The sequence below is a fragment of the Cajanus cajan genome, chromosome 8 (assembly GCF_000230855.2).
Source record: "Cajanus cajan strain Asha chromosome 8, NIPB_CcT2T_4, whole genome shotgun sequence".
Taxonomy (NCBI): Eukaryota; Viridiplantae; Streptophyta; class Magnoliopsida; order Fabales; family Fabaceae; genus Cajanus; species Cajanus cajan.
Window position 1 is genome coordinate 25,300,342 of NC_138524.1, and position 25,331 is coordinate 25,325,672.

At 29.7% G+C, this 25,331-nt stretch overlaps 1 protein-coding gene across 1 annotated transcript; it reads right to left on the reverse strand.

Moving 5' to 3' along the window:
• Positions 1-6,293: 6,293 nt before the first annotated feature.
• On the reverse strand, positions 6,294-22,831 carry LOC109791495 (putative LRR receptor-like serine/threonine-protein kinase At1g53430). Its single transcript, XM_020350793.3, has 24 exons — positions 22,576-22,831; positions 17,323-17,500; positions 13,952-14,023; positions 13,626-13,694; positions 13,298-13,369; positions 13,130-13,201; positions 12,909-12,980; positions 12,737-12,808; positions 12,164-12,235; positions 11,753-11,824; positions 11,592-11,663; positions 10,844-10,915; positions 10,661-10,726; positions 10,412-10,471; positions 10,291-10,335; positions 10,165-10,211; positions 9,187-9,557; positions 8,855-9,050; positions 8,637-8,774; positions 8,210-8,322; positions 7,879-8,089; positions 7,521-7,758; positions 7,108-7,258; positions 6,294-6,828 (listed from the first exon to the last, which is right to left on the reverse strand). Exons 1-24 carry the CDS (start codon positions 22,691-22,693, stop codon positions 6,433-6,435), a joined length of 3,045 nt encoding a protein of 1,014 aa, XP_020206382.2. The 5' UTR covers positions 22,694-22,831; the 3' UTR covers positions 6,294-6,432.
• Between the last annotated feature and the right edge of the window lie 2,500 nt (positions 22,832-25,331).

Genomic DNA, 25,331 nt, shown 5'->3' on the forward strand with positions numbered 1-25,331 from the left:
CAATTAACCCGTATCACTTGTGTCAGATGTGGCGAGGTCTTGGCATAGTGTTAATTGTGAGATTGGTGTGAATTATGGATGTGGAAATGATATTTGTTAAATGTAAAATTGGTGTGAATTATGGATGTGGAAATGATATTGTTAATTGTAAGATTGACATGAATTATGAATATGGAAATGATGTTGTAAATTGTAAGATTTATGTGGATTGTGATGGATTGATGTAGTTGTGAATTGAGATGTGAAGATGATGAATGATTGATAAATTATAATATATCTATGAACGCTTGTAATTATTTTATTAAGCAACGAGTTATGATGAGATTACAATTGTGGTGTGTTTTTATGTGCTTTGCATATAGATATTTTCTTTTCTCACCGTATAAATTGTGAATGTTTTAGGTGAGGAAGATCCGGCTTCGAGTGGCATCTAGAATGCCAACAGTTGAATTGTGGGGATGCTCTGATATTGTGACATCGGGGCAGAGGAATTTAGAACATAGGTTTTTATATGGATTTGGAATTGTAAACGTTATTTTTGAAAACAATTTGTAAACTCTTGCGTTTCATTTTTTTTTATTATTATTGTGGTTGTTGAAGAATAATTTCGAAGATTTTCATGTGAACCCTTTTTACCGAAATTGAAAAAATTATTTGTAAGTTTTTATTATTACAATATATATATATGTTGGGGTAGTAAGGGTGTCACAATCAGTCATTGTAATCGATTACCAGAAGAGAAAATTTTAAAACTTGAATTTGAATTATACAACGTTTCAATCATTTTGAACTTTAACCGTTGTAATCGATTAACAAGTCTTGTAATCGATTACGAGAGCCTATTTTCTGAAAAATTATAGAGAGCTACAACTCTTCATGAAAAGACATAACCCAAGAAATAATTGTCTATAAATACCTATAATTTTTCAGAGAAAAGTGACGAACTCTATTTGTGAAAATAATCTTTACAAATCACTTGGCCAAAATCATTTGCAAAATCTCTAAAGAGTTCATCAAAGATCATGAAAGTGTAATATCCACTCTTCAAGAGAGTCATTCTGTAATACTTAATAGATCATTGGATTTGAAAAGGAGAAAGGGTTTTTCTCCTTGTTGGTGTTTGAATCTCAACACAAGGAAAGGGAGTTCCGAGGTGTTGGAGGATTCATTTTCTTGTAAGGTTTACAAGAGTAGTGGAAATCTCAAGTGGGAGACTTGAGGACTGGATGTAGGCAGGATTGGCCGAACTAGTATAAAATCAAGTTTGCAATTCTTCTTTCCCTACACTTTTAATTTCTTGTTATTAATTATAATTGTGTAATTTGCATCATCATTCATTCTTTACATACAAATTTGTCTAAGGAAATAAATTGATAAAGAAGTAATTGGAAAAGTTTTTATAAGAGGAAATTTAGTAAACTTAATTCACCTCCCTCTTAAGTTAATTGAGGCTAAGGGACTAACAAGTGGTATCAAGAGCAGGTTTCTTGTAGAAGGCTTAAAAGCTTCAAGAATTGAAATGGCCTCATCAAATTTTTTATTTCCCGAGGGTAACTCTATTTATAGACCCCCTATATTCAATGGTGAAGGTTATCATTATTGGAAATCTAGGATGCAAATTTTTATAGAAGCCATAGATTTAAACATATGGGATGCTATTGAAAATGGTCCTTTCATTCCCTCTATAGTAGTAGGCAATGAAATTAAAAATTTGCCCAAAGATCAATGGAATGAAGATGATAGAAGAAAGGTTCAATATAACTTAAAAGCCAAAAATATAATCACTTCTGCTTTAGGAATTGATGAATATTTTAGAATTTCAAATTGTAAAAATGCTAAAGAAATGTGGGATACACTTGAAGTAACACATGAAGGTACTAATGATGTGAAAAGATCTAGGATAAACACTCTCACTCATGAATATGAATTATTTAGAATGAATCAAAATGAAAGCATACAAGACATGCAAAAGAGATTTACACATATAATTAATCATCTTGCATCTCTAGGAAAAGTGTTTCCTAATGAAGATCTTATTAATAAAGTTTTGAGATGTTTGAGTAGGGAATGACAACCGAAAGTGACTGCAATTGCTAAATCAAAAGATCTAACAACCATGTCTCTTGCATCTCTATTTGGAAAACTTCAAGAGCATGAAATGGAATTGATGAGACTAAGTCAAAATGAAAATAGTGATAAAAAGAAGAAAAGTATAGCACTTAAAGCATCTTCATCCTCTCATGAAGAAAATGAAAAAGAAGACAACATTGAGGAAGATGATGATGATGATGAAGATTTCAATCTCTTTGTAAAAAGATTCCACAAATTCCTAAGGAATAGAGGAAATAGAAGAAAATTCAATTTCAACATAAAGAAGAAAAGAGAAGAATCTTCTTCAACTCCAAGATGCTATGAATGCAATCAACTGGGTCACTTAAAATTGGAATGTCCAATTTACAAAAAGAAGATGGAGAAGTCAAACAACAAAAACTTCAAGGATAAGAAAAGCAAGAAAGTATATATCACTTGGGAAGAAAATGATATGATGAACTCTACAAGTGATTTAGAAAATGAGGTTGTAAATTTGGGACTCATGGCCAAAGATTACGAAAGCGAAGAATAGGTAACATCATCTAACAATGATATCTCTATTACCTTTGATGAATTGCAAGATGCATTTAATGATTTACACAAGGAATCTTTTAAACTTGCAAAATTAGTATCATCATATAAGAAAACAATTTCAAACTTGAAAAAAGAGATTTCGAAATTAAATAATGAATTAGATGATCTTAAAAATGAAATTAGGATAATAAATTCTAAAGAAGAAATTCAAGAGATTAAAAATAATTTAGAAACAAATAAAATAAATCATCCATGTTCAACATGCAATAGATTTAAAGAAGAAATTAGTAACCTAAGAAACACTCTTGCAAAATTTACTAGTGGAAGAAATAATTTGGATATAATATTAGGAAAACAAAAATGTGTATTTGATAAGGAAGGATTAGGATATAATCCTCAAAAACAACAAAAGAAATACAAAAATTTCTTTGTTCCCACACAAGTTACTAGTTCTCCATTCACAACATGTTTTTATTGTGGAAAGAAAGGTCATAATTCTTCAACTTGCTTTATTAGAAAGAATTTTAACAATCTCAAGAATATGGTATGGATTCCTAAAGGTTCTTCTGTTATTACTAACATTAAGGACTCAAAGAAAGCTTGGGTACCAAAATCAATTCATTCTTTTTCTTGAAGGATTCCAAAGACCAAACTTGGTACATTGATAGTAAATGTTCCAAGCACATGATAGGAGACAACAACAAAGGAAAAATACTTGGCATTGGAAGAATTGGTACAAATTTCTCAACCTCCATAGAAATTGTCTTACTTATGAATGGTCCTAAACATAGTTTATCCAGTGTGAGTCAATTATGTGATAAAGGTTTCTCTATATCTTTTGATTCACAAAAATGTCTTGTTGAACATAAAAATGATGAATCATGGTTATGGCATAAAAGAATTGTTCACTTAAACATGGAACACTTAAATAAATTAATCTCAAAAGATTTAGAAATAGGATTACCAAAAATTAAATTTGAGAAAAATCAACTTTGTGATGCATGACAATAGAAGAATCAATTCATGTTATATTTGATGAAACTAACCTTATTTGTCCAAAAAAAGATATTATTGATGATATTGTAGAAAAGCTTTGAAGATACTCAAATTCATGAGCAAACTCAAAAGGACAAAGAAAATGAAGGAATGGAGGATTATATAATTCAAGAGAATCAAACAAACATGATTCCTCAAAGAGAGTTGAAAATCTCAAGAAATCATCCTCTTGAAAATATCATTGGAGACATATCAAAAGAGGTAACTACTAGATACTCTCTCAAAGAAGCATGCAATAATTTGGTTTTTGTTTCTAAAATAGAAGTTAAAAATCATTGATGAAGCCTTAAATGATGAACATTGGATAAATGCTATGCAAGAAGAGTTAAATCAATTTGAGAGAAATCAAGTATGAAAACTAGTCCCTAGACCATATAATCATCCAATTATTGGAACCAAATGGGTATTTAGAAATAAATGAAATGAACATGATATAATTATAAGAAACAAAGCTAGACTAGTTGCTAAAGGATATAATCAAAAAGAAGACATAGATTGTGAAGAAACATATGCACTTGTAGCAAGACTAGAAACCATTAAAATGTTAATAGCCTATGCATCAATAATGAATTTCAAACTATATTAAATGGATGTCAAAAGTGCATTTCTAAATGATTTTATTCAAGAAGAAGTATATGTTAAACAACCTTCTAGATTTGAAAACTCATAATTTCCAAACTATGTCTTTAAGTTGAAAAAAGTTGTATATGTATTAAAACAAGCTCCTAGGGCATGGTATGAAAGACTAAGTAAATTTCTTTTGGAAAAAGAATTTACAAGAGGAAAGGTTGATACAACATTAATTTATCAAAAGAAAAATGAATGATATTCTTATAGTGCAAATTGATGTTGATAATTTATTTTTGGAGTTACTAATGATCACTTGTGCAAAGAGTTTTCTAATGATATACAAAGTGAATTTGAATTGTCCATGATAGGCGAGTAAATTTTTTCCTTGCACTACAAATAAGGCTTGGAATGGAAAATTCTTGGCTTGCTCTTTACCTTTGGATTATTTTGTTATTATATTCTTTTTGATGTTGCCAAAGGGGGAGAGAAAAGACCACAAAGGAAAAGAAAATGTTTATTTTCTTTCTAACATTACTTTGGGCTAAGTTTGTTGTCTAAAATATTTTGACAAAAATATTCTTGATGCCCAACTTGACACTTATGTTTTAAAAATATAAACATTGATCTCTAGAATCTTTTTCAAAACATAAGTACAACTCCTTTTATAAAATAAAAGAAACTTCAATCAATGCTTTACTAAGGGGGAGTTTAAGGGGGAGTGATCGAAATATATTGTTTTATTTTTTTTCCCTTTACAGTGAATTGTCATCATCAAAAAGGGGGAGAATGTGGAAGAAAATATGCACAAAGTTTTGATGATGCCAAAGCATTGAAGAAAATAAAGGTCAAGTTAAAGCAAGCTGATCAAGAAGCAAGATCTCTAGTAATAACTAGATAAGTCTTGACTGCTTAGCTTAGTATGTAAAATGAACTTTTAGAATTTGCAAATTTCACTTGGCCATTAAAATAAGGATTTCAAGAAAACCTAAACTTAATCTTTTTGAATATAAGAATAAGTGGTTTAAAAAGAAAGCAAAAGAGTATTCAAAAGATTAAACAAAAATATTCTTAACTGGAAAATAAAAGCTTTCTATATCTTAAGTTTTCATAAAGCTAATTTTAGTATTATCAGCCTGGTAATCGATTACCAGGGCATGTAATCGATTACCAGAGGATGGAAACTTCTATGTTCAAAATTGAAATGTTAAATGGTCTCTGGTAATCAATTATCAGTCATTGTAATCGATTACCGGAAGAGAAAATTTTAAAACTTGAATTTGAATTATACGTTTCAATAATTTTGAACTTTAACCGTTGTAATCGATTAACAAGTCTTGTAATCGATTACCAGAGCCTATTTTCTGAAAAATTATAGAGTTACAACTCTTCATGAAAAGACATAACCCAAGAAACAATTGTCTATAAATACCTATAATTTTTCAGAGAAAAGTGACGAACTCTATTTGTGAAAATAATCTTTACAAATCATTTGGCCAAAATCATTTGCAAAATCTCTAAAGAGTTCATCAAAGATCATGAAAGTGTAATATCCACTTTTCAAGAGAGTCATTCTATAATACTTAATAGATCATTGGATCTGTAAAGGAGAAAGGGTTTTTCTCCTTGTTGGTGTTTGAATCTCAACACAAGGAAAGGGAGTTCCGAGGTGTTGGAGGATTCATTTTCTTGTAAGGTTTACAAGAGTAGTGAAAATCTCAAGTGGGAGACTTGAGGACTGGATGTAGGCAGGATTGGCCGAACCAGTATAAAATCAAGTTTGCAATTCTTCTTCCCCTACACTTTTAATTTCTTGTTATTAATTATAATTGTGTAGTTTGCATCATCATTCATTCTTTACATACAAATTTGTCTAAGGAAATAAATTGATAAAGAAGTAATTGGAAAAGTTTTTATAAGAGGAAATTTAGTAAACTTAATTCATCCCCCTCTTAAGTTAATTGAGGCTAAGGGACTAACAATTATGATTAATAAAGGAAACATTGCAAGTTTTAATAAAGTGTAGCTGACAGTAAAAAGATGTGTTGAAAATAACATGTTAGTATGTTATTAGGTAAATATATTGCGAATGCTATCACTATGTGCTGTTAGTTTATCTTCATAAAAAATAAACAGGAATGTGTAGTCTTCTTCACTCTAATCTTTTAACAAAATCACATAATCCTAAAGAAGTTTACTGGTTGAAGAATAATCATCTCCACTTGGAAGAGATATGGAGGAGTCAACCCATGGCCCATCTTCTGATTTGTGTCTTTGCTCCACACTTTCCTGTGAGAATGCAGAAGAAACAAGAGTTTGGCTGTCTTGTGCTAGCAACTCAAAGGCTTTAAATCTTGCATCTTGGTTGCTCTCACTGCGCTTGATTATTGGTGCTTGGATCGGAGTTTTTCCTTCAAGCATGCTCACTACAGATGACATGGTTGGTCTAAGAGTGGGAGATGGATTGGTGCATAAGAGTGCCAAGCTCAGCATTCTCATGGCCTCCTCTGCTGAGTACTTTGAACCAAGACTTGGATCTACCAATTCCAGAAGGTTTCCTTGTTCTTGGAGAACATAGGCCTATACACGTAGCAAATAGAAATTTAACCAAACCATAGATATAGCAGAAAAAAAAATTGTATAAGAAAAGAAGAGCAAAGAGTAATTTATCCTTTAGTTTAATAATATTTTTCTTATATCTCAATTTGTTATTCTACATTGCTATTTTATTATGAAAATGAGCTTTTGTTGCCAGATATATATTTGGCATATGCTTAGTCAAATAGAAATGGAATGCGACAGATAAAGATGACAATTCTAGCTGTCATAAATTCACAAAACTACAAGAGTTCAACTAACCCAATCTAGAAGATATACAAACTCCTCCTTTGGCCTGTATTTTGTGTTGCTTTTTCCACTGACAATCTCTAAAGCTACAACTCCAAAGCTATATACATCTGCTTTATCAGTCAAGTAACCCCGCATAGCATATTCCGGAGCCATGTAACCACTAATAAGACATGTAGTAATCAATAGTTAGTGATTTCACAAAACCATGAAACATAAGTGTTCCTAGGATCATTTAATTGATTATAACTTCATGCAAGAGATAAATTGTGGACAGCAATGCAAGCCAATTGTTTGTGCTAGCAGAATTAATGATGAAATATCAGCTAATTATAAACCAAGTCTTGACTCTTAGCTGTTTATGCAAATAACAAATTATGATCTAAATCATGGATTCAAACTAATAGATGTAGCACAGTACTAACATTGTTCCAGCTATCCTTGTACTGATATGAGTATTCTCTTCTTCATCAAGCTTAGCTAAACCAAAGTCAGAAATCTTGGCATTCAGATCCTTGTCTAGTAAGACATTGGTTGCCTTAATGTCCCTGTGTACTATTTTCAACCTTGATTCCTCATGAAGATAAGCCAATCCTCTTGCTATCCCCACACAAATCCTCATTCTTGTGGGCCAGTCCAAGTGCAACTTTTGTTCTTGCTCACCTAATGAAAATGTGGGGCGAAGGAAATGTTTTTTTTTTTTTTTTTTTCAGTTAGATCTTAATTTTGAAATAGAAACATACACTTACAAAGACAAGGTATTTGTTGCAATAAGGCAATTACCAAAAAGTGCACGAGCAAGACTGTTATTCTCCATGTATTCATATATTAGTAGCAACTGGTTTCCTTCAATGCAACAGCCATAAAGCTTCACCAGATTTGGATGCTGCAAAGCAGATATCATTCCAATTTCATTTACAAATTCACGGTTCCCTTGCTTCGATTTGGATGAGAGCTGCTTAACAGCAATCACATCACCATCTGACAGCACACCCTGTGATTAAACCATTGCTTCAGTATCATGTTTTTATGTGCAATAGTATTGTGGGATAAGTGGCATGCCTCAATGTTTTGAAACCATATACTGATTATATCTGATGATTTTGTTAGTTACCTTGTATACAGGACCAAATCCTCCTTCACCTATCTTATTTGCAGGGTCAAAGTTATTAGTAGCTGCTTTAATTTGTCTTAAGCTGAAATAACCCGTTTTCATTTCTAGAAGTTCTGCAACAGGGAAGATTTATAAATAAAATCACTATCCATATGTTTTAGAAAATCAGAAAATAAGAAAAAGGAAGAAAGAGAAAGGAGAGGCACAGGAAGAGAGAAATAGAGAATCCAACAAATATTTGCAACAATAAAGAACCTAAATCTGCATTTTCTTTTAAATTTTTCATCATTTTGGATCTATACAATAAATTAATGTCTTGGAATAATATATATGGATGAATTGTACATTGTAAATATATTTTCTTTTATTAACAAAAGGAAATTTACAAAAGCAGCAACTAGGAACTTTTATTTTGGCTGAGTCTTACCTTTATCTGTTGTATCTTTCCTACCAATGAAACCCATCTTCCAAAGTGCAACTAGTATTAATATGACAAACCCACATGATGCAGCAACAATTCCAACAATAGCACCAGCAGACAACCCTTTTGAAGGATCTTCAAAGTCTACAACAAAGTAGGGATTCTTATAGAACATGTCATAACATGGCGGTTGAGAGAACAAATAATTATAAGAAAAACCTTACTTGGTATCATCTCAATAGCAGATATAAGAGGTCCATATACACCTCTATCAGGAATTGCAGCAGTTCCTTTCCCTGCCCAGTATAAGTGGATTTCCAAGGTGCCATCATCAACATCAACATCATATTCCTTAGTGATGCCCTTTCCAACTCCACCAGCCGCTTCCGCAATGTTAAAATTTTTCAAATATCTAATACCCTGTTAAGATGCAGCATTGAAAATTTCTACCTTCAGTTCAGAATTTCTGTTTTGTTCAAATAAAAGATATGAAATATGATAAAAATGTAAGAAATGACCAAAACAATGCAACATGATGTTTTGCTTCAGCACTTACTTGAACTGAAACATCAAATATGCGCCTTCCTAGACTGTTAAAAGTTTGATCATCAGAAAACATTATCTCAGCAAAATGGAGCTTCACTTTATAATTGCCCTTTGGCAGACAAAGACCATAGTAGTTAAGTGAAACAGGGGAAAGGCGAGCATTTTGGTAGTAATCTGGACCACTAATATTCAAAGAAAACGTATTTTGTGCTATATAATCTCTATTAGCATTTCCCAAATATACTCCTGTGCTGCTATAAGCCCATTGTCCATCATTTCTAAGAACAAAATTTGAAGTGCCATCTGGCTGGAGGTCACCTACATAGTTATTGCCTTCAAATTCCCCCTCTTCTCCTCCACAATTTATGAACAATGACTTATCTGCAAACACAGAAAATCTCAGAAGTTCCTCCTAACAAAAAAATCTGACATCTTTATTCACAAAATGATTCTAGTGTATGGAAACCTTTTGACATAATTGTAATTTTGGTCCCTTTATTCTTGTTATTTCTTGAATTCGGTCCTCGTATTTTTTTATTGAATTTGATCCTTCATTGTTTTAATTGTGCAATTTTGGTTCTTCCATTAACTTAACATTGAATAATTAAAAGAAATATTAATGTGACACTTTACTGCACTTCTTAGAAATATGGGATAAAAGTTTAACCTAACCTTATAAATTAATTTATAAGGTGATTATTATTTTCCATTTATATATTATATTTTGACCATATTACTAATCAATGTGGATCTCCAACATCACTATCAACTAACACATTCATGAGAACATGACACTACTACAATACCACCATTTCCATTATACATTGGATGTCATGCTAACATATGGATCAAAATTGCACAATTGAAATAGTCGAGATCAAATTCGCAAAAAAAAATAATGAGGGACTAAATTCGAAAAATAACAATAGTAAAGAGAATAAAAGTGTAATTAAGCCAATTATTTTATTTACTACATCTCAACACTCACACTGGGGTTTTCCTGCACAGGGAAGGTCCCTCTTCAAACAAAAAGTTCTACAAAATGAATATAGTTAGTTTCAACAAATATGATTCCATGGTGATCAACCAAGTGCAAAATAAGCAAAGAACTTACGAAGCCGAAGTTACCGCTGAAGAAGAATGACTTGAAGCCAGGTTCCTGTGCAGTAACAGTAAAGGGTTATTGACATAGCTGAAAGAAATGCTTATATATTGCTAGACAAAGAGAATCTTACACATCCAACTGCTGACAAGCAGTTGCAGTAGACTTGGTAAAATTGTTGTAAGATAAATCTCTGAAAGTGAACATATGGTAAGATTTAATTTAATGTTTTCATCATTCAATTACTAGTCGAGATTAATCACAAGAAAAAGAACTGAAAGGACTATTATCGTTGTATCAATAATACATAGTATATGGTGTAATTCTAAAAAGTTTCTAAATTATGAAATTAGATAAAACACAATGAAGAAAATATGCTAACATGTTATGTTTGAAGCTCAGTATCCAGTCCTGAATTGGTCCACTCAGAGAATTATTTGTCAGAAACCTGCATCAAATCAATAAATAAAAAGCAACCAATTTTCCGATATTAAATTACTAGCTGAATATATATATAATATCTTTTTAGCTAATCTTCTGGTAAGGAAATGGAACGTTTACTTACAAGTAGTATAGGTAGTTCAATCCCTGTATTGAATCTGGAATTGGACCAGTCAACATGTTGAAGCTTAGGTCTCTGCAAGAAAAACAAAATAGTTATAATGCAAAGTAATGAATCACATGAGTCATGGACTCATACCTGATCAAATCTTGAGAACAAAATATTGGGAATCTTTTCAGTGCCATATGAAAACAAACAAACTTAGCATATCAATTTTATGGATATTCTTTTCCAGAAATTACTCCTACCCAAAGAATTCGTATCGGCTTATTATTCTATGTGTCACACAACGGTCATACAAAAAAACATGTTCCAAATAAATGACTGACAATCCTTTTTTCCCATGACGATGAGTTTCGTTCAATAGTGTAAAAAATAACCTTGAAAATCATTATCACACCCACCCCAAGATGAGGATGTAAAAATGAGTGACATTAGCCAACATAATTGTTCATAAAAAATAGTTGGAAATGAATTATCAATCTTTATATGTAAGTAACACATAAACATGTCCTAATCAAAGTAAACCCTTTGAAACAAATTGGGGACAGAAAATAAAACAAGAGATAAATGGTACAAAATGCAGTGCCTCTTCAAACATTAAGAATTATTATTACACAAACAGTTTTAAGTTAGAGTTCACACCTGAAATCCCATCATTGGAGTGCAAAAATGAGAAGAAAACCTTAAATGAATGATAAAATGATGAGAAAAAGAAACTTGAGCTGAATACCCTATTGATGCAACTTACAAAGTAGCCAAGTTTGTCAGTTCACCGATTTCGTCTGGAATGGGACCAGTGATTAAGCAATTTCTCAATTCCCTGTGTCACAGAAATGTACCACTTCATTGAAAGCCCAAATGAATTTTATGGTTCTTCACAAAATTAGTTGAATATATGTTTCAACTCACAGTCGTTGCAAGAGTTTCAAATTCTTCAGATCTGGAAATGTCATAGTTGGTCCACTCAAATCGGTTATTCTCCTGATGCAGAAATGTTCATCAATGAAAAGGAAATGTTCCACAAACATTGCACATGAAGAGTGTTAGCAATACACTCTCAAACACACTTTTCTTAACATTCTTGTTTTTATTGGTTATAATTTATTAAAAACTACAAAATCAGGAGAGAGAAAAAAAAGATTAAATAGGATGATAAAGGATGATAAAACTCACCAAATTTTATGTTTTCCAATAAATTTCAACGGATAAGAGTGTTTAAAAGAGTATGACAAAGAGTGGATTGCTAGCATTTCCCCATTGCACAATATGCAGATAAAATGCTCCAATTCATGAATATTCTAGAAAGAAGCATGTACTCACAAGTCAGTCAAAAGTGTCAATTGAGATATAGTGGTAGGAATTGGGCCTTCCATAGATGTTCCCTGCATATCCCTAACAAAAACATTAAATTTAATCAGAAAATCGAAGGAAGTTAACAAGGAAGCAAACGGTTGTGTGATGTCGCATCCATTTCAGACATGCCACTTCATGAACACTATGAGTACTCTTAAATCTTAATTGCATTATACCTAGTTTTTGGTTTTTTCTTTTTTAGAAGTTAAAACTTGTTTTTTTATTTTAAGACCACATGTATTTTGCACTAGAAGCAATAAGTATTTAACACAACTGCATATCTAAATTGAAACAATTCTGCACCTGTTGATCCACATGTTCGATGGTATTTTTGAAACGTTTATGCCAATATAGATGAGAATATCATAATATTCTGACTGACCTACTTTTAAGTTTTAACTGATTTAATTAACATCAACTATTTACTCAACTATACAAACGGAACACACATTTGAATCTGACATTATGCATGATATATAAAATATAAGATTTATTTTCTTGTCTAACAAGAAAATATTCAGTTACTAAATTTGTACTCACAATCTTGTAAGTTTGGTCCATTTCCCAATGAAACTGGGTATTGGTCCCGACAAACTGTTTCCATCTATCCTACTGCAAAAAATGCAATGAATAATTTTAGAATTGAACAATGTTACAAAAAAAAAAAAAAAAAAAAATCAAAAGAACATTTGTATCAGTTCATGCCACTCACAAATTAGTGAGATTCGTTAGTTTGCTAAATGTTTCTGGTATGGTCCCTGTAAAATTATTTGCAGAAAGAAACCTGGAAATCGTATAAAAATAACTAAAATTTAGCCTTGCACAAAATTGAAAATTAGTAGGCAAATTATATAGATATCAATACAGAAAAGTGAATGATTAAAATTGATTACATATATCAAATGAAAAGGATTAGAAAAGAAATAATCTTACAGTCTCTTCAACTTGCTCAAATTTCCAAGACTAGGAGGAAGTGGTCCTACAAGTTGATTACTTTCTAAGACCCTATAAACATGAATACACCAATATCATCATTCAAGTATTCAACTTCCAATATCAACCATTTTTAATAAATAAAAATCAAATTTCTCTAGCACTTACAGCTCTTCTAGACTAGCAATATTACCAATTTCTGCTGGAATTTGACCACTTAGTCGGTTTCCCAAAAGGGACCTGAATCACACAGTAGCATTGTACATTGATCATTTCAAATAAGGAAACATGGAAACTAGTGAAAGCCACTAATGCAAAATTAAGTAAATTTTTGTCACTCAAAGAATGTTTTAGTTAAGAAATAGTTGAGTATAGGTTCACCTAACTGCTTAGACTTTAAGGTGAAAGGGTCAGTAACAATTAGCACAAGATCAGGTGCATGCTTCATCCAAAGAGCCAGACTAAAAAACACAGAACAAAGGTAATGAACACTTACAAAATGACCAGTGAATTGGGACCAAAACTCGTTGGAAGTGGGCCACTGAGATAGTTGCGAGTAAGATCGCTGCATGCACAAGGTATAAAAGTTCTAATAGTTAATTTTTCACATTGACATGAACAAATATAACAGTTCTAAAATGCATTGCAAGTTAAAGAAGAGCCATTTGAAGTCACGGAAAGCAATGTGTACAATTTGCAAACAGTTGTGACTATCATAGCTGTATTACCAAGATATAATCAACATTTTCTATATCACAGTGACAACATTTATGACTACACCAAAAAAATTATGACTACATAATAAAATATACAATTACTTACAGTACTTTCAGTTGTGTGAGATTTCCAAATTCACTGGGGAAAAATCCAGATATATTTTGACGCTTGAGATAGCTACAATTACCAAACTATGGTATTAGTATCCCACAAAGATAAATAAATTAATTAATTAAAGAGATAAACCTTTAAATGAATTTAATTAATATAAGATCATAGAAAATGTGAATGTTAGGAAATGTTGAGCCAGAGTTTATTTTAACTTATATATTTATTGTTATATTATAAATTAAAATACACAACCTCAGCAAGGAATTCTCAACATTTTATCTTTTATCACACTATTTCTGCAATTAGGCACAAATTTCTCTCGATCAAATTATCCTCCTTTTTATTTTTATAATGTGTGCATAGATGAACTATGTACCCCTTTTAATCAAAATACGTTTATCCATATTACTAAATTGAATTTCAATGATTTTTTAAAATTGTTAATAAGTAAAAACAACTTTATATTGCAATTTAAGCTATTTATTATAAATCTAAAATAGAATTTATATATCTATAAAGATATTTATTTATTATAAATTTTAATTTTATTATAATTTATGCATTTAAAGATATTATTTATTTTGAATTTTTAATTATATAAAAATAAACATTTATCCTGTCATCTGTCTATGATATACATAATAAAATACAGATAATTAATTGGTTAAGCATATAAAAGGAGAGGACTTTTCTATAATCTCTTTTAGCTTATTTTAATAAGTCCCATAATAAAGTTTATTAAAATAAAATAAACTTTTTTTAGATTATTTTTATTTAATAAGCATTAATTAAACTATTTACTCAAATGTGTCACTCTAAAAAGAAATTACCAATATATATATATATATATATATATATATATATATATATATATATATATATATATATATATATATATATATATATATGGATTTGTTAATTAACTTACACTCATCAATTTTTTTAGAAAGACTAAGTTACCAAATTACATTTATGTACATTTTAAAAAAAATTATAGTTATAACTTTTTAATATTTTTTTTTTTAAAAAGAGGTATATGTTAGAAAATCTTACAAGTACTTGATAATTTAGGGGGGTGTATTGAATTAGGATTTTAAAAGACTTTTTTAGTTAAAAAAAATCCTGCGAATTTTAAAAGACTTTGAAGGATTTTCATGACTTTTAAGATTTTGCAGGATTCTATAAGATTTAAAATCAGGATTTTAATGGATTCTGCAAGACTTTTAAATCAGGATTTTAATGGATTCTATGGGATTTTGTGGAGTTTTGACATTTGATAAGATTTAAAAAAAAATGCATACATTCAAATTTCAAAAGAGTCAAAGATAAAAATAATAAAAAAATAATAATGTCTAGATAAATAATAATGATAATTCTCCATAATATCCTATCCTCTTTTTATAGCATCAACTATCAATTGTAACAATTCATCGGAATCCTCCTTGGCCCAAGCTTCATAGTTTTCTTTCTCTTTTCCTTTTTCTTTATTATTTTCTCGTGAATCTCCCATTTGAATTACTAAAACAATATATGTTGAAAACTAGTTATATAAATAATTATGGATAAGAGACAAAATCAATAAAATTATATTAAATTATTATTTTTAGAAGCATACCAATCATACAAGATCGAATATATCTTGGCTATCTAAATGGATCAAATACCTCAGTCATTATAAAAAAAAATATGTAAAAACGGAAATATAGAAACATAAGATAATTTTTTATATAAAAAAGAAATTAGTATATTCGACACTGAGAAAATATTTAGATATATAATTTTTTTTATATAAACGAAAGTATTTAGATATAGAGAATATATATATATATATATATATATATATATATTATTTTAGTTATATATTATATAATAATTTTTAACGATATTTATAAATGTAAATTATTCTAACAAATATTTTAACAATATTTTCTTTTTTAAAAAATAAGCTAATGAAGACATAAATCCTAAACCCTAAAAAATTAGATACTGCAATGTCTTATGTTAATTTTCTTTTTTTAAAATATAAAAAAATCTTAATTTCACAATATAAAAATAAAAAAGAAAAATTCATAGTAAAAAAAATAAAATAATTGTTGAGTCATAAAAGGATGAGGGATAAAAGTAACAAATTCAAGGGAAGGAGAGAGTTTGCAGTTTTTATGTTGAGAGGGTTCTTTCCCCAACTAAAATTCATTTTTATCTCATTCTACTCACAAAAACCCTAACAAATTCATCTTATATATATATATATATATATATATATATATTGTAGAGAATATGATATCAATTTCATCTTTCACCTTTTTTCTTTTCTTGACGTGTGTTATAAAAAAAATTGTCACTTAAAATTTGAAATTTCAAGAGCATTTTTTTGTGTTATATAAAAGAACAAATTCAACTGCATAGAATAAATAAAGCAAGTCAATTAAAGAGAACGAACAGAAAAATAGAGCAAGTCAATAATACTATCATTTACATATCAGAGTTTCACAAAATAGGGGAATGGGATGAGAACAGTACTACAATATTATATATGAGCAATGAACAATAATGTAGTATTATTAGTAGAGAAAAAATGGAGAAGACAGGAGCATAGAAAAAAAAAATAAAAAACTCACTTGAAAATTCTTGAAACACTTGAAAAATCACTTCAAACAATCCTTCAAAATCCGATGGGTTTGGATGGGATTGTTTTATGAATCTGATATTTATAGATAACACTAGAAAGTCCTTCAAAATCTCTCTCACACAACAATCCTTTAAAATCCTTATATTTTTGAATACTAATGGATTGTTTTTAAGTTGTAAAAAATCTCAAATGAATACCAGTGGATTTTAATGGACTCTTTAAAAAATCTTGAAAATCCAGATTGAATACCACTGGATTGTTTTTAAGTGACATAAAATCTTGATTGAATACCAATAGACTTTTTTATTCAAAAAAAGTCTTTTAAAATCTTACGAAATCCTAAACCAATACACCCCCCTTACATTCACTTATTTTTAAAGGAAACAAGATAACAAACTACATGAGTGTGTTTTATATAAAAGTATAGCTATATGGAAAAGAAATCTACTTACTCCAATAATAATTCTTAATAGAGTTATTTCATTTAATATTTCATGATTTATATTAAATTTTAACGATTTAATTATTAAATTAAAAATTCTAATTAAATTGTTAAAATTTAATATAAATCGTAAATTATTGATTAAAGAAACTTTATTTAGGATTTATTTTTGAAATAATTAAGTGAATTACTCTCTTTTATATATATATATATATATATATATATTATAGAGTTTGTTGATTTAAAGAAAATATCCTTGGCAAGGTTCATGATTGAAATGTACAAGATACTTACATGTTATCAACATGGCAAACTGTCCTATTTTGGAAATTGCAATTGCATGTGACATTCCTCACAGTGTCATTATTTATATTAATCTTGCCATTAAAGCCTCCATCTTCTATGCAGGAACGTTCTGTGACTTTCCAATTCAAGTTTTCCAGTTTATCCGATATTGCTTGTAGTGTTTTCACTGCAACACGACAGATTAGCCAAATGCAATCCTTATCAGAATTAGTTAAAAATCATAAACTGCAATTTATTTTCACACTCACAATATCACTGATTCCCTCAAGAATACATTCATTAAATATCTATAGAATTAGAAATCTGCAGTAGTTTAATTTGGACCTCATGCATGTTAATGATAGGTTTTATTTATTTTGTACTATAGTCAAAGACTCAAAGTTTTTTAAAATGTTTAACAAAAGTTGATGGTTCATACTCCCTCTAAACTTATATATAAGAAGAAGAAAAAATATTACTCAGATTAGGAGATAGTTAAATACATTTCATTTTCAAAATTTTATATAAAATATATATTACAATTAACTACTAAAATACTCTTAACGACATTTATTGTAAATACTGTTTTTATTTAATGTTTTAGAAGTATTTTTTGATTAAGAGTATTAAATAAAATTAATTATTAAAAAAATTGTTTATATTTGAGTCTAACAAATTTTAAAATTTTTTTTGCTCATAATTATTTTTTATATCAGTAAATGATATACATGTATTCTTTTTAAGTTTTTATACATGACCAACCAAATGTTAAGCTAAGCATTATTCTTTAGAAAATCTTTAATATAATTATAAATTGTTACCTTCAATATTTTCATTTTTGATGAATTCTAGATATTGACAAGTCATATATGTCAACGATCTCATGTTGAAAATTAACTGGCAACTCTGGCAGTCAAAAGTCAAAAGTCAAAAGCATGACAGGTTCTGTACTTTCTCGAAACTTTTAAATGTTCTTATAATTTATATTTTTTAATAGGTGCCTCTTTAAAACTGTTCTAAAAAAATTGGTTGAGAGCTATAACAAAGGACCCCATAAAAATAATCTTTAAATTATAGTATTCAATTATAAATTTTAAAGAAAATATCCTCTTTTATCCAAAGCAACAAACAAACTTCAAATTTCCAATCTTCAATTTTGGACCAAGTCATGCATGGTCGACAATATAATATAACAAATTTAATTATTTTCGTTCAAAGATTATGTATTTCCGTGTCAAAAACGACGGAATCATCACCACCGTCCATGAGAAAAGGTTGCATGGTTTTTTTTTATTTTTTATAAGTTTATCTTGAAATTTAAGTCAAAATTCATGCATTCAGAGCATCTGAATCTTCCTATATCCACAATATTTAAGTAATAGAATAGTCAAAAGGTAGTTTAAATGGTCAAAAAAGAAATGCCCTAAGACTAAGATATATATAGCTTAGAGGTTACTATAGTATAAAAGTAAAGTACTTTTCATATATAATTTTTACTATATATCCGTTATGTTATGTAAGAACCTACATAAAATTTAGCTATTCATCATGATGCAAACAAATCAATCTCAAATCTAAAAATTATTGTAACATGAAGCCTATGTGAAAACTATAATTTTTTTAACTTATATATTAGTTCTCTCAACAAAAAAAAAACTTCTATATTGGTTCGTATTGTTTTGACTATTTTTTATTTAGTACTCGTAATATTTTAAAAAAAAAAATTCTATTTTAAATATTCTTAAATTAATTAATTCCTTTGGTCAATTTGTCATAAAGTAGTTATAATAGTAAATATTTTCATGTAAATCTATTTAAGTTCCGATGCTTCTTCTGCCTGAATTTAGGCATCAGTCTTCTGTTTAAAATTTATGTAAAGAAATAAAGTTACATTTTTTTTATTGAAAAGATTATGAAGAAAACGATAAAGATAAAAACCTAAATTCACATCCATCTAACTTCTTCAATTAATAAGCCGATCCTAGTAGCAAAAGTAACTACTTTGTTATACAATAAATGTTCCTTAAAATATTTATTTGTTAAATAAAAGTCTAATATATAGATATGGATGATCCATTAGACAGTTATCCATTTTAAATTATCTAATATGTGCTCTTTCTGTTTTATTGAATATTTCTATATACATTATTTTCTTATATAAAAATATAAGAGTGAAATTAAGTTAAGTCAAACATCAATTTACTTACAAAAGTTTATTTATTCAAGATTTAAATTTAAATTGTTGTTTGTTATAATTTTATTTTTATTTGACACGAACATTTTAAAAGTCAGACTTAACTTGTGAGTCTATTTAAAATCTATTTCACATATATAAAAAATTATATCGGACAAAATTAACTGTTTCTAAATAGTCTAATATACTAATAGGTCAATGAAGAAAACCTCTAGGACAAAGTATAAACTATAAAAATTAAAATCATTGCTACTTGTGACATAGGACAAATGTAGAAATAGGCAAAGTAGACTTTGTAAATAAGATGGAGAGGAAATAATAATAATAAAAAGGTGAGATTTTTCGGTAGAGGAGAAAAATAAGAGAAGAGAAATAAAAAAATAATAATTAGAACCCATTAGTCAATTTTATTCTATTTCTTAATTATTTTCTTTCACTTGTTTATTTCATTCATTTTCTTTTAAGTCAATCACATTTATTTACATTTTATTTATAACATATTTTCGTTCACCCTGCTTATTTTCATCTACTCTAATTTTACTTCTCTACCAAAAAGAAACTATATATGATATAAGTATATTTTTAAGACCTAATTTGACTTTCATTATAACTTATCTTATTTAAAAATATTTTGCAAAAGCATCTAAACATGACATAAATTTATGTTCAATAACTTATAAGATTGACACTTTATATAGGTAAACATGCTTAATATTTAATATATATATATATATATAATAATTGTACTAATAAAAAATATTATTTTATATTTATTTAAGAGAAATGCTATATATACAATTCATACAACAATTTGTAGAGCACTATTTTATGTGTCTATTTTTTTATGATCACATCATTTATTATTACTTATTAAATTATCTCTTTGTCACTCTATGAGTTGTACAAATCGCTGTCTCTGTACCATTACTTTATTAGATTAGTCTTTTAGGCCTTAAAGACTTTTCAATGTATAACTTTTTATATAACAAGTTGAACAACTTATCTCTCTAATACATCATTTATTGTATTTTAAATTTCTTTCTTTTTCCTTCTTTGTCTCCATTTGTTGTATAAAATTATTATGCAATTTGTTGTACATATATATCATTTCTATTTTGAAAGACCTATATCATATAATTTATTTCCCCCAATCTCAAATACAAGTAAAAAAAAATGTTTATCAACCTCAAATATAAAAAATTTAAAACTAATTTCACCTAATTTAAATATACAATTCTTAAAATATTCTTTATTTGATTAAGGTTTTATTTTAAATATTTTTTAATTTTACATCAAATTTTAACGAAAAGTAATTTATAAAAAAAATATTTTTAACCTGTAAAAAATACTTTTTTTTAAAATGAGTTTGACATAATTATATGACATTATCTAAGTTTTTTAATAAGTGTAAATTATTATTTTTTATTTTCAATACTACTTTTTTTTTTTATAAAGTTTAATTTAACCTTAGTATAGATTAAGTAGTAGGCTCTTGACATATGACAAGACCTATTTCCACATGTATTTCATCGGTTTTAAGTGTTGTTTTTTCTGTTTTGTGATACTCACGGGAAAATCTGTTTCGAAAATATTTATAAGTGTCATCAGTATTATAAAAAATATATAAAAATCATATTAACAATTTAACTTATTTAACCAATTTCTATCCTCTAATGATGTAAGATGAAAAGGAGCAGAAATTAAACAAGAAAATTTAAGTACACTTTCATAATTTTTCAATTAATATTAAAGTTTTATTTCAATAATATATAAATATATTAAAATAAAACCTACATTATATATTATTATATATAATAAGTACATAATATCAAAATAAAATCCTAACTCTAATCCAAAAATAATAGTAACTGTATCTAAGTTTTTTCACCAACTAGTGTTATCTGTACAAACAAGTTGCAATTGAAAGCAGAACCATTGTTTCCCTCTGCTTCGACATTAATGCTAAACTGTCTACACCCCTAGTTATTACTGTCAATAATTTCTAATTGAAATTTTCAACTTGCAATGTCAATGTTGAGAACTATAATAATAATAATAATAATAATAATAATAATAATAATAATAAAAGAAATATTTTCTAATCCCCTATGACCATTGGCCAAACCCAGTGGGGTGTTTTAAGAATTTATGACTATCACATGTCAATTTGCAAAATGCTTGTTCAAAAATGTCACTATTTGGGTATCACTAAAAGACATCCTTTTCAACAGTACATAATTGTAAAATATCTTCTGAATCATGATCGTACGATATTATGTCAATATCAATTGGATGATTCACGCATCGAGCCACTGAGTTTATTGATTTTATTATAACCAATGGTCTTATCAGAAAAAAAACAAAAACAAAAACACAAGTAGTGGTCCTCCACTCTTAATTAAGACTCCAATTGCCAAACTAATTTCACGTGGGATGTCGATCAATGTGGATTGATTGTTCATTCTCTTATTGGATCATGAAAAACATTGATAAGCGATGAATAACTAAACAAAGAAAAACCCAAATTTTAAATCATTTCAGAAAAAAAAAAATGAAGCCAAAATTAGAAATAATGAAGAATCCACCATTACTAACTAGCAGATGAACTCAAAGACCCAATAAAAAAAATGAATTGAATTTGAGAATGTAAGAGGAATATCCTCACAAAAGAATCTATTGCCAGCAGCCATCAAAAGTACCCAGATAGGAAAAAAAACAGCATTGAAAATTTCATGAACAAACTCAATTCTAGAATCGGAAGCAGTGAATTCAATCACATGTATACAGGGACAATGATGCAAACATTCAATTCTTGTTAGAACCCCAACTTCTCTATTTGGGAAGAAAAAAAAAATGAAGTGCTTTTCACAATTTTTAATTTCCATGTTCATCTATTGCACAAGTGAGAACGGTTAAAAGGGTGGTTAAAGCCTCAAAGGCAGTTTCTTTTCTTCTATGTTGAGTTATGAAAAGCAAGTTTCAAAAAAAAAAATAGTTCACTTCGTTTTTTGTTGTTCCAAATTCCAATCAACACAAAACTCACAACAAAAGGAATCATGGAAGCGTACCTTCATCTTGCGGTATGAGTTGAGCATTGGATTCAAAAACTTGGACGCAATTCAAAGCCACAAACCCCAAGATTAGAGCATAGACTAGTTTGGACCGAGACATGATTAGAAACCACATGTTGCTTCCTCAAAGCTTCAAATTCGTGGGTTTTGAGACAGAACCGTGCACAGTGTAATGACACTAAGGATAACAACAAGTTACAAGGGTCAGTAGTAGGATTTGTCTCCACGGTTGTGTCCTTTTGTTTGCCATGAAAAAGAATTAATATATGCAAATTTGAACTAAGAAAATGGTGAAAAAGTAAAAGATATGATTACGTATTATTGGTTTTGAATTTCGATGATGTGACTTAATCCACAGTCAAAACACGGCATTGGTTTGGTTGTACATAATTTTTATGCTATTATTTTATTATGATTTCAGCGGATAGAGGCGGCGCCCCATCATTTCCAATTTTCATTTTTCATTACATGATAAAAATCTTATTTCATCTTTTATAATATTTTTTTTTAATTTAAATTAGTCTTATTTTAATTTTTAGTTTTAATTTAGTTTTCAATAATTTAAATTATTGTATTTTAAGATTTTTATCTAAATGATTTAAACGAAATTAATTGTTGATCACGTGGATGTCAGGTGGATGCCACGTAGATACCACGTAAATACGTAGGTAGATGCCAAATTTCTTGAATAAACCTGGAACAGAACGGTCCATTCTGAAACTAGAACGGCTCGTTCTGGTTGCACTATTGGTGTGTTAATTTTGTACCTGGAACGGGCCGTTCCAGATACTAAATTAACACACCAAGAGTGAAACCAGAACGGGCCGTTCTGGTTCCAGAATGGTCGATAATTATAGTTCATGGTTGTGAATCGTGCACGAAAAAAGACTCAAGGTACAAAGCATTTCAAACACTAGATTTGGTAATATTGTCAATGAGGATTGATAACTTCAATTGCTAAACATTTGGGCTATACAGTGTATCATTAAGGATGATGCAGTGTATCACTAAGGATAATGGTAGCATGTTTTATTTCATTGTTAGTCAAACTGGAGTGAACCACTTATTACCAAATTGACACTATACAGTCAAGGATGAAACGAAACGGTATTTTCCCTTGAAGTCATTAACAATGTACCCCAACAATAACAACTTGTTCTTGAGGAGGTACAACTGAATTTTTGTGGTTTAGGATTTCCCTTCAGCGTTACCCAGATGATTTCCTTTCTCAGTAATTTCTTTGAACTTTTTAGTATATATTATGTTCTGAATTTTTGTTTTCAGTTTCTGAACCATGTTTTCTGTCTTTGAATTTATGATATGTTATGAATTTTTTTTTTTAATTTTTGAATCACATTGTAGCATTTTGGTCAACGAAGTTGGCATTCTGGAACGGCCCGTTCTGAAACCGGAATGGCCCGTTCTGAAACCGGAACGGCCCGTTCTGAAACCGGAACGGCCCGTTCTGAAACCGGAACGGCCCGTTCTGAAACCGGAACGGCCCGTTCTGAAACCGGAACGGCCCGTTCTGAAACCGGAACGACCCGTTCTGAAACTAGAATGATCCGTTCTAAAATCAGAACGGTCCGTTCTGGTTTCAGAACGGCCCGTTCTGCTGCACTCGTGGTGTGTTAAATTTGCATTTGGAACGACCTGTTCCAGTTGCAAAATTAACACATAACATGTGCAAACAGAACGGGCCGCTCTGGTTTCAGAACGGGCCGTTCTGGTTCCAGTATACCCTAGCATCCACGTGACTAACAGTTAACTCCATTTAAATCATTTGGACGGAAGTTTCAAATTACAATAATTTAAATTATTAGAGACCAAATTAAAACCAAAAATTAAAATAGAACTAAATTGAAACAAAAAAATATTATAAGGAACCAAATAAGGGTTTTAACCTTACACTTATTATTCCAAAAAATATATATCTATACTAATATAAAAATTTGGAAAATATTTGATAATAGTCAAAGGATGCCCATTCTCCAATATTTTGTAGCCGACCAAGGATGACGAGCAAGAATTAGTGGCACGAAGTGTTTCTTGCTTGAGTTCAAAAGCATGTGGACGAGCAACGATGTCCAAAAGCAGTTCTTCAAAATTCTTACAATTATAGATTTTAAATATACTAATTGTACTATCCGTACTGCGAAGCCGAGCTCCGAGCTCAGCACCACAGCACAAGCCGACCTCGGACGCGCACTGCGTGACATCAACATTTAAGTGAATCGTAACTGATTCCCGAGGATCTCGCCCCAGACGAGATCCGTTATCTAATCATATTACATCTTATCTCAAGCCCAAGGCCCAAGGCAACCCCAAATCACACCAAGGTACGTGCATTACTTATACGAGACTCATACTCCCACAAACACTAACTTTAGCATCGGAGTCTCTTTTGCAGGTACCACCCCCATCTTGGAGCATCAACGTACCAGTGAAGGAGGCTCACCGATCTTACCTGGCGGATCAGCTCTACAGCAGATTTCCGGTAAGAACATTTGGCGCCCCCGTGGGGCCGATCAAGACAGCTCTTATCGGCCACGCTTATGGTTTGCACCAGAAGCCATAGAAGACGTGCAACAGACAACGCAGATCGCACAGCTACCATGGATAGCGAAGCAGCATTAAGGAGGTTGATTGATCAGGTCGAGCAGATGCGGCAACAACACAACGCCGACCTGCAGAACATGCATGCCAAGCACGAAACTGATCTAGCTGCAATACGGACCGCTAACGAGGCTGAC

Bases quoted from the DNA above. Each gene is read 5' to 3' on its own strand.
- LOC109791495 (XM_020350793.3), bottom strand. From the start codon at position 22,693: ATGTGGTTTCTAATCATGTCTCGGTCCAAACTAGTCTATGCTCTAATC. The intron at 10,212-10,290 runs GTAAGTTCTTTG...TTCATTTTGTAG, and splicing joins TCAGCGGTAACTTCGGCTTC to AACTTTTTGTTTGAAGAGGG. The intron at 9,051-9,186 runs GTAAGTGCTGAA...GCATCTTAACAG, and splicing joins TATTTGATGTTTCAGTTCAA to GGTATTAGATATTTGAAAAA.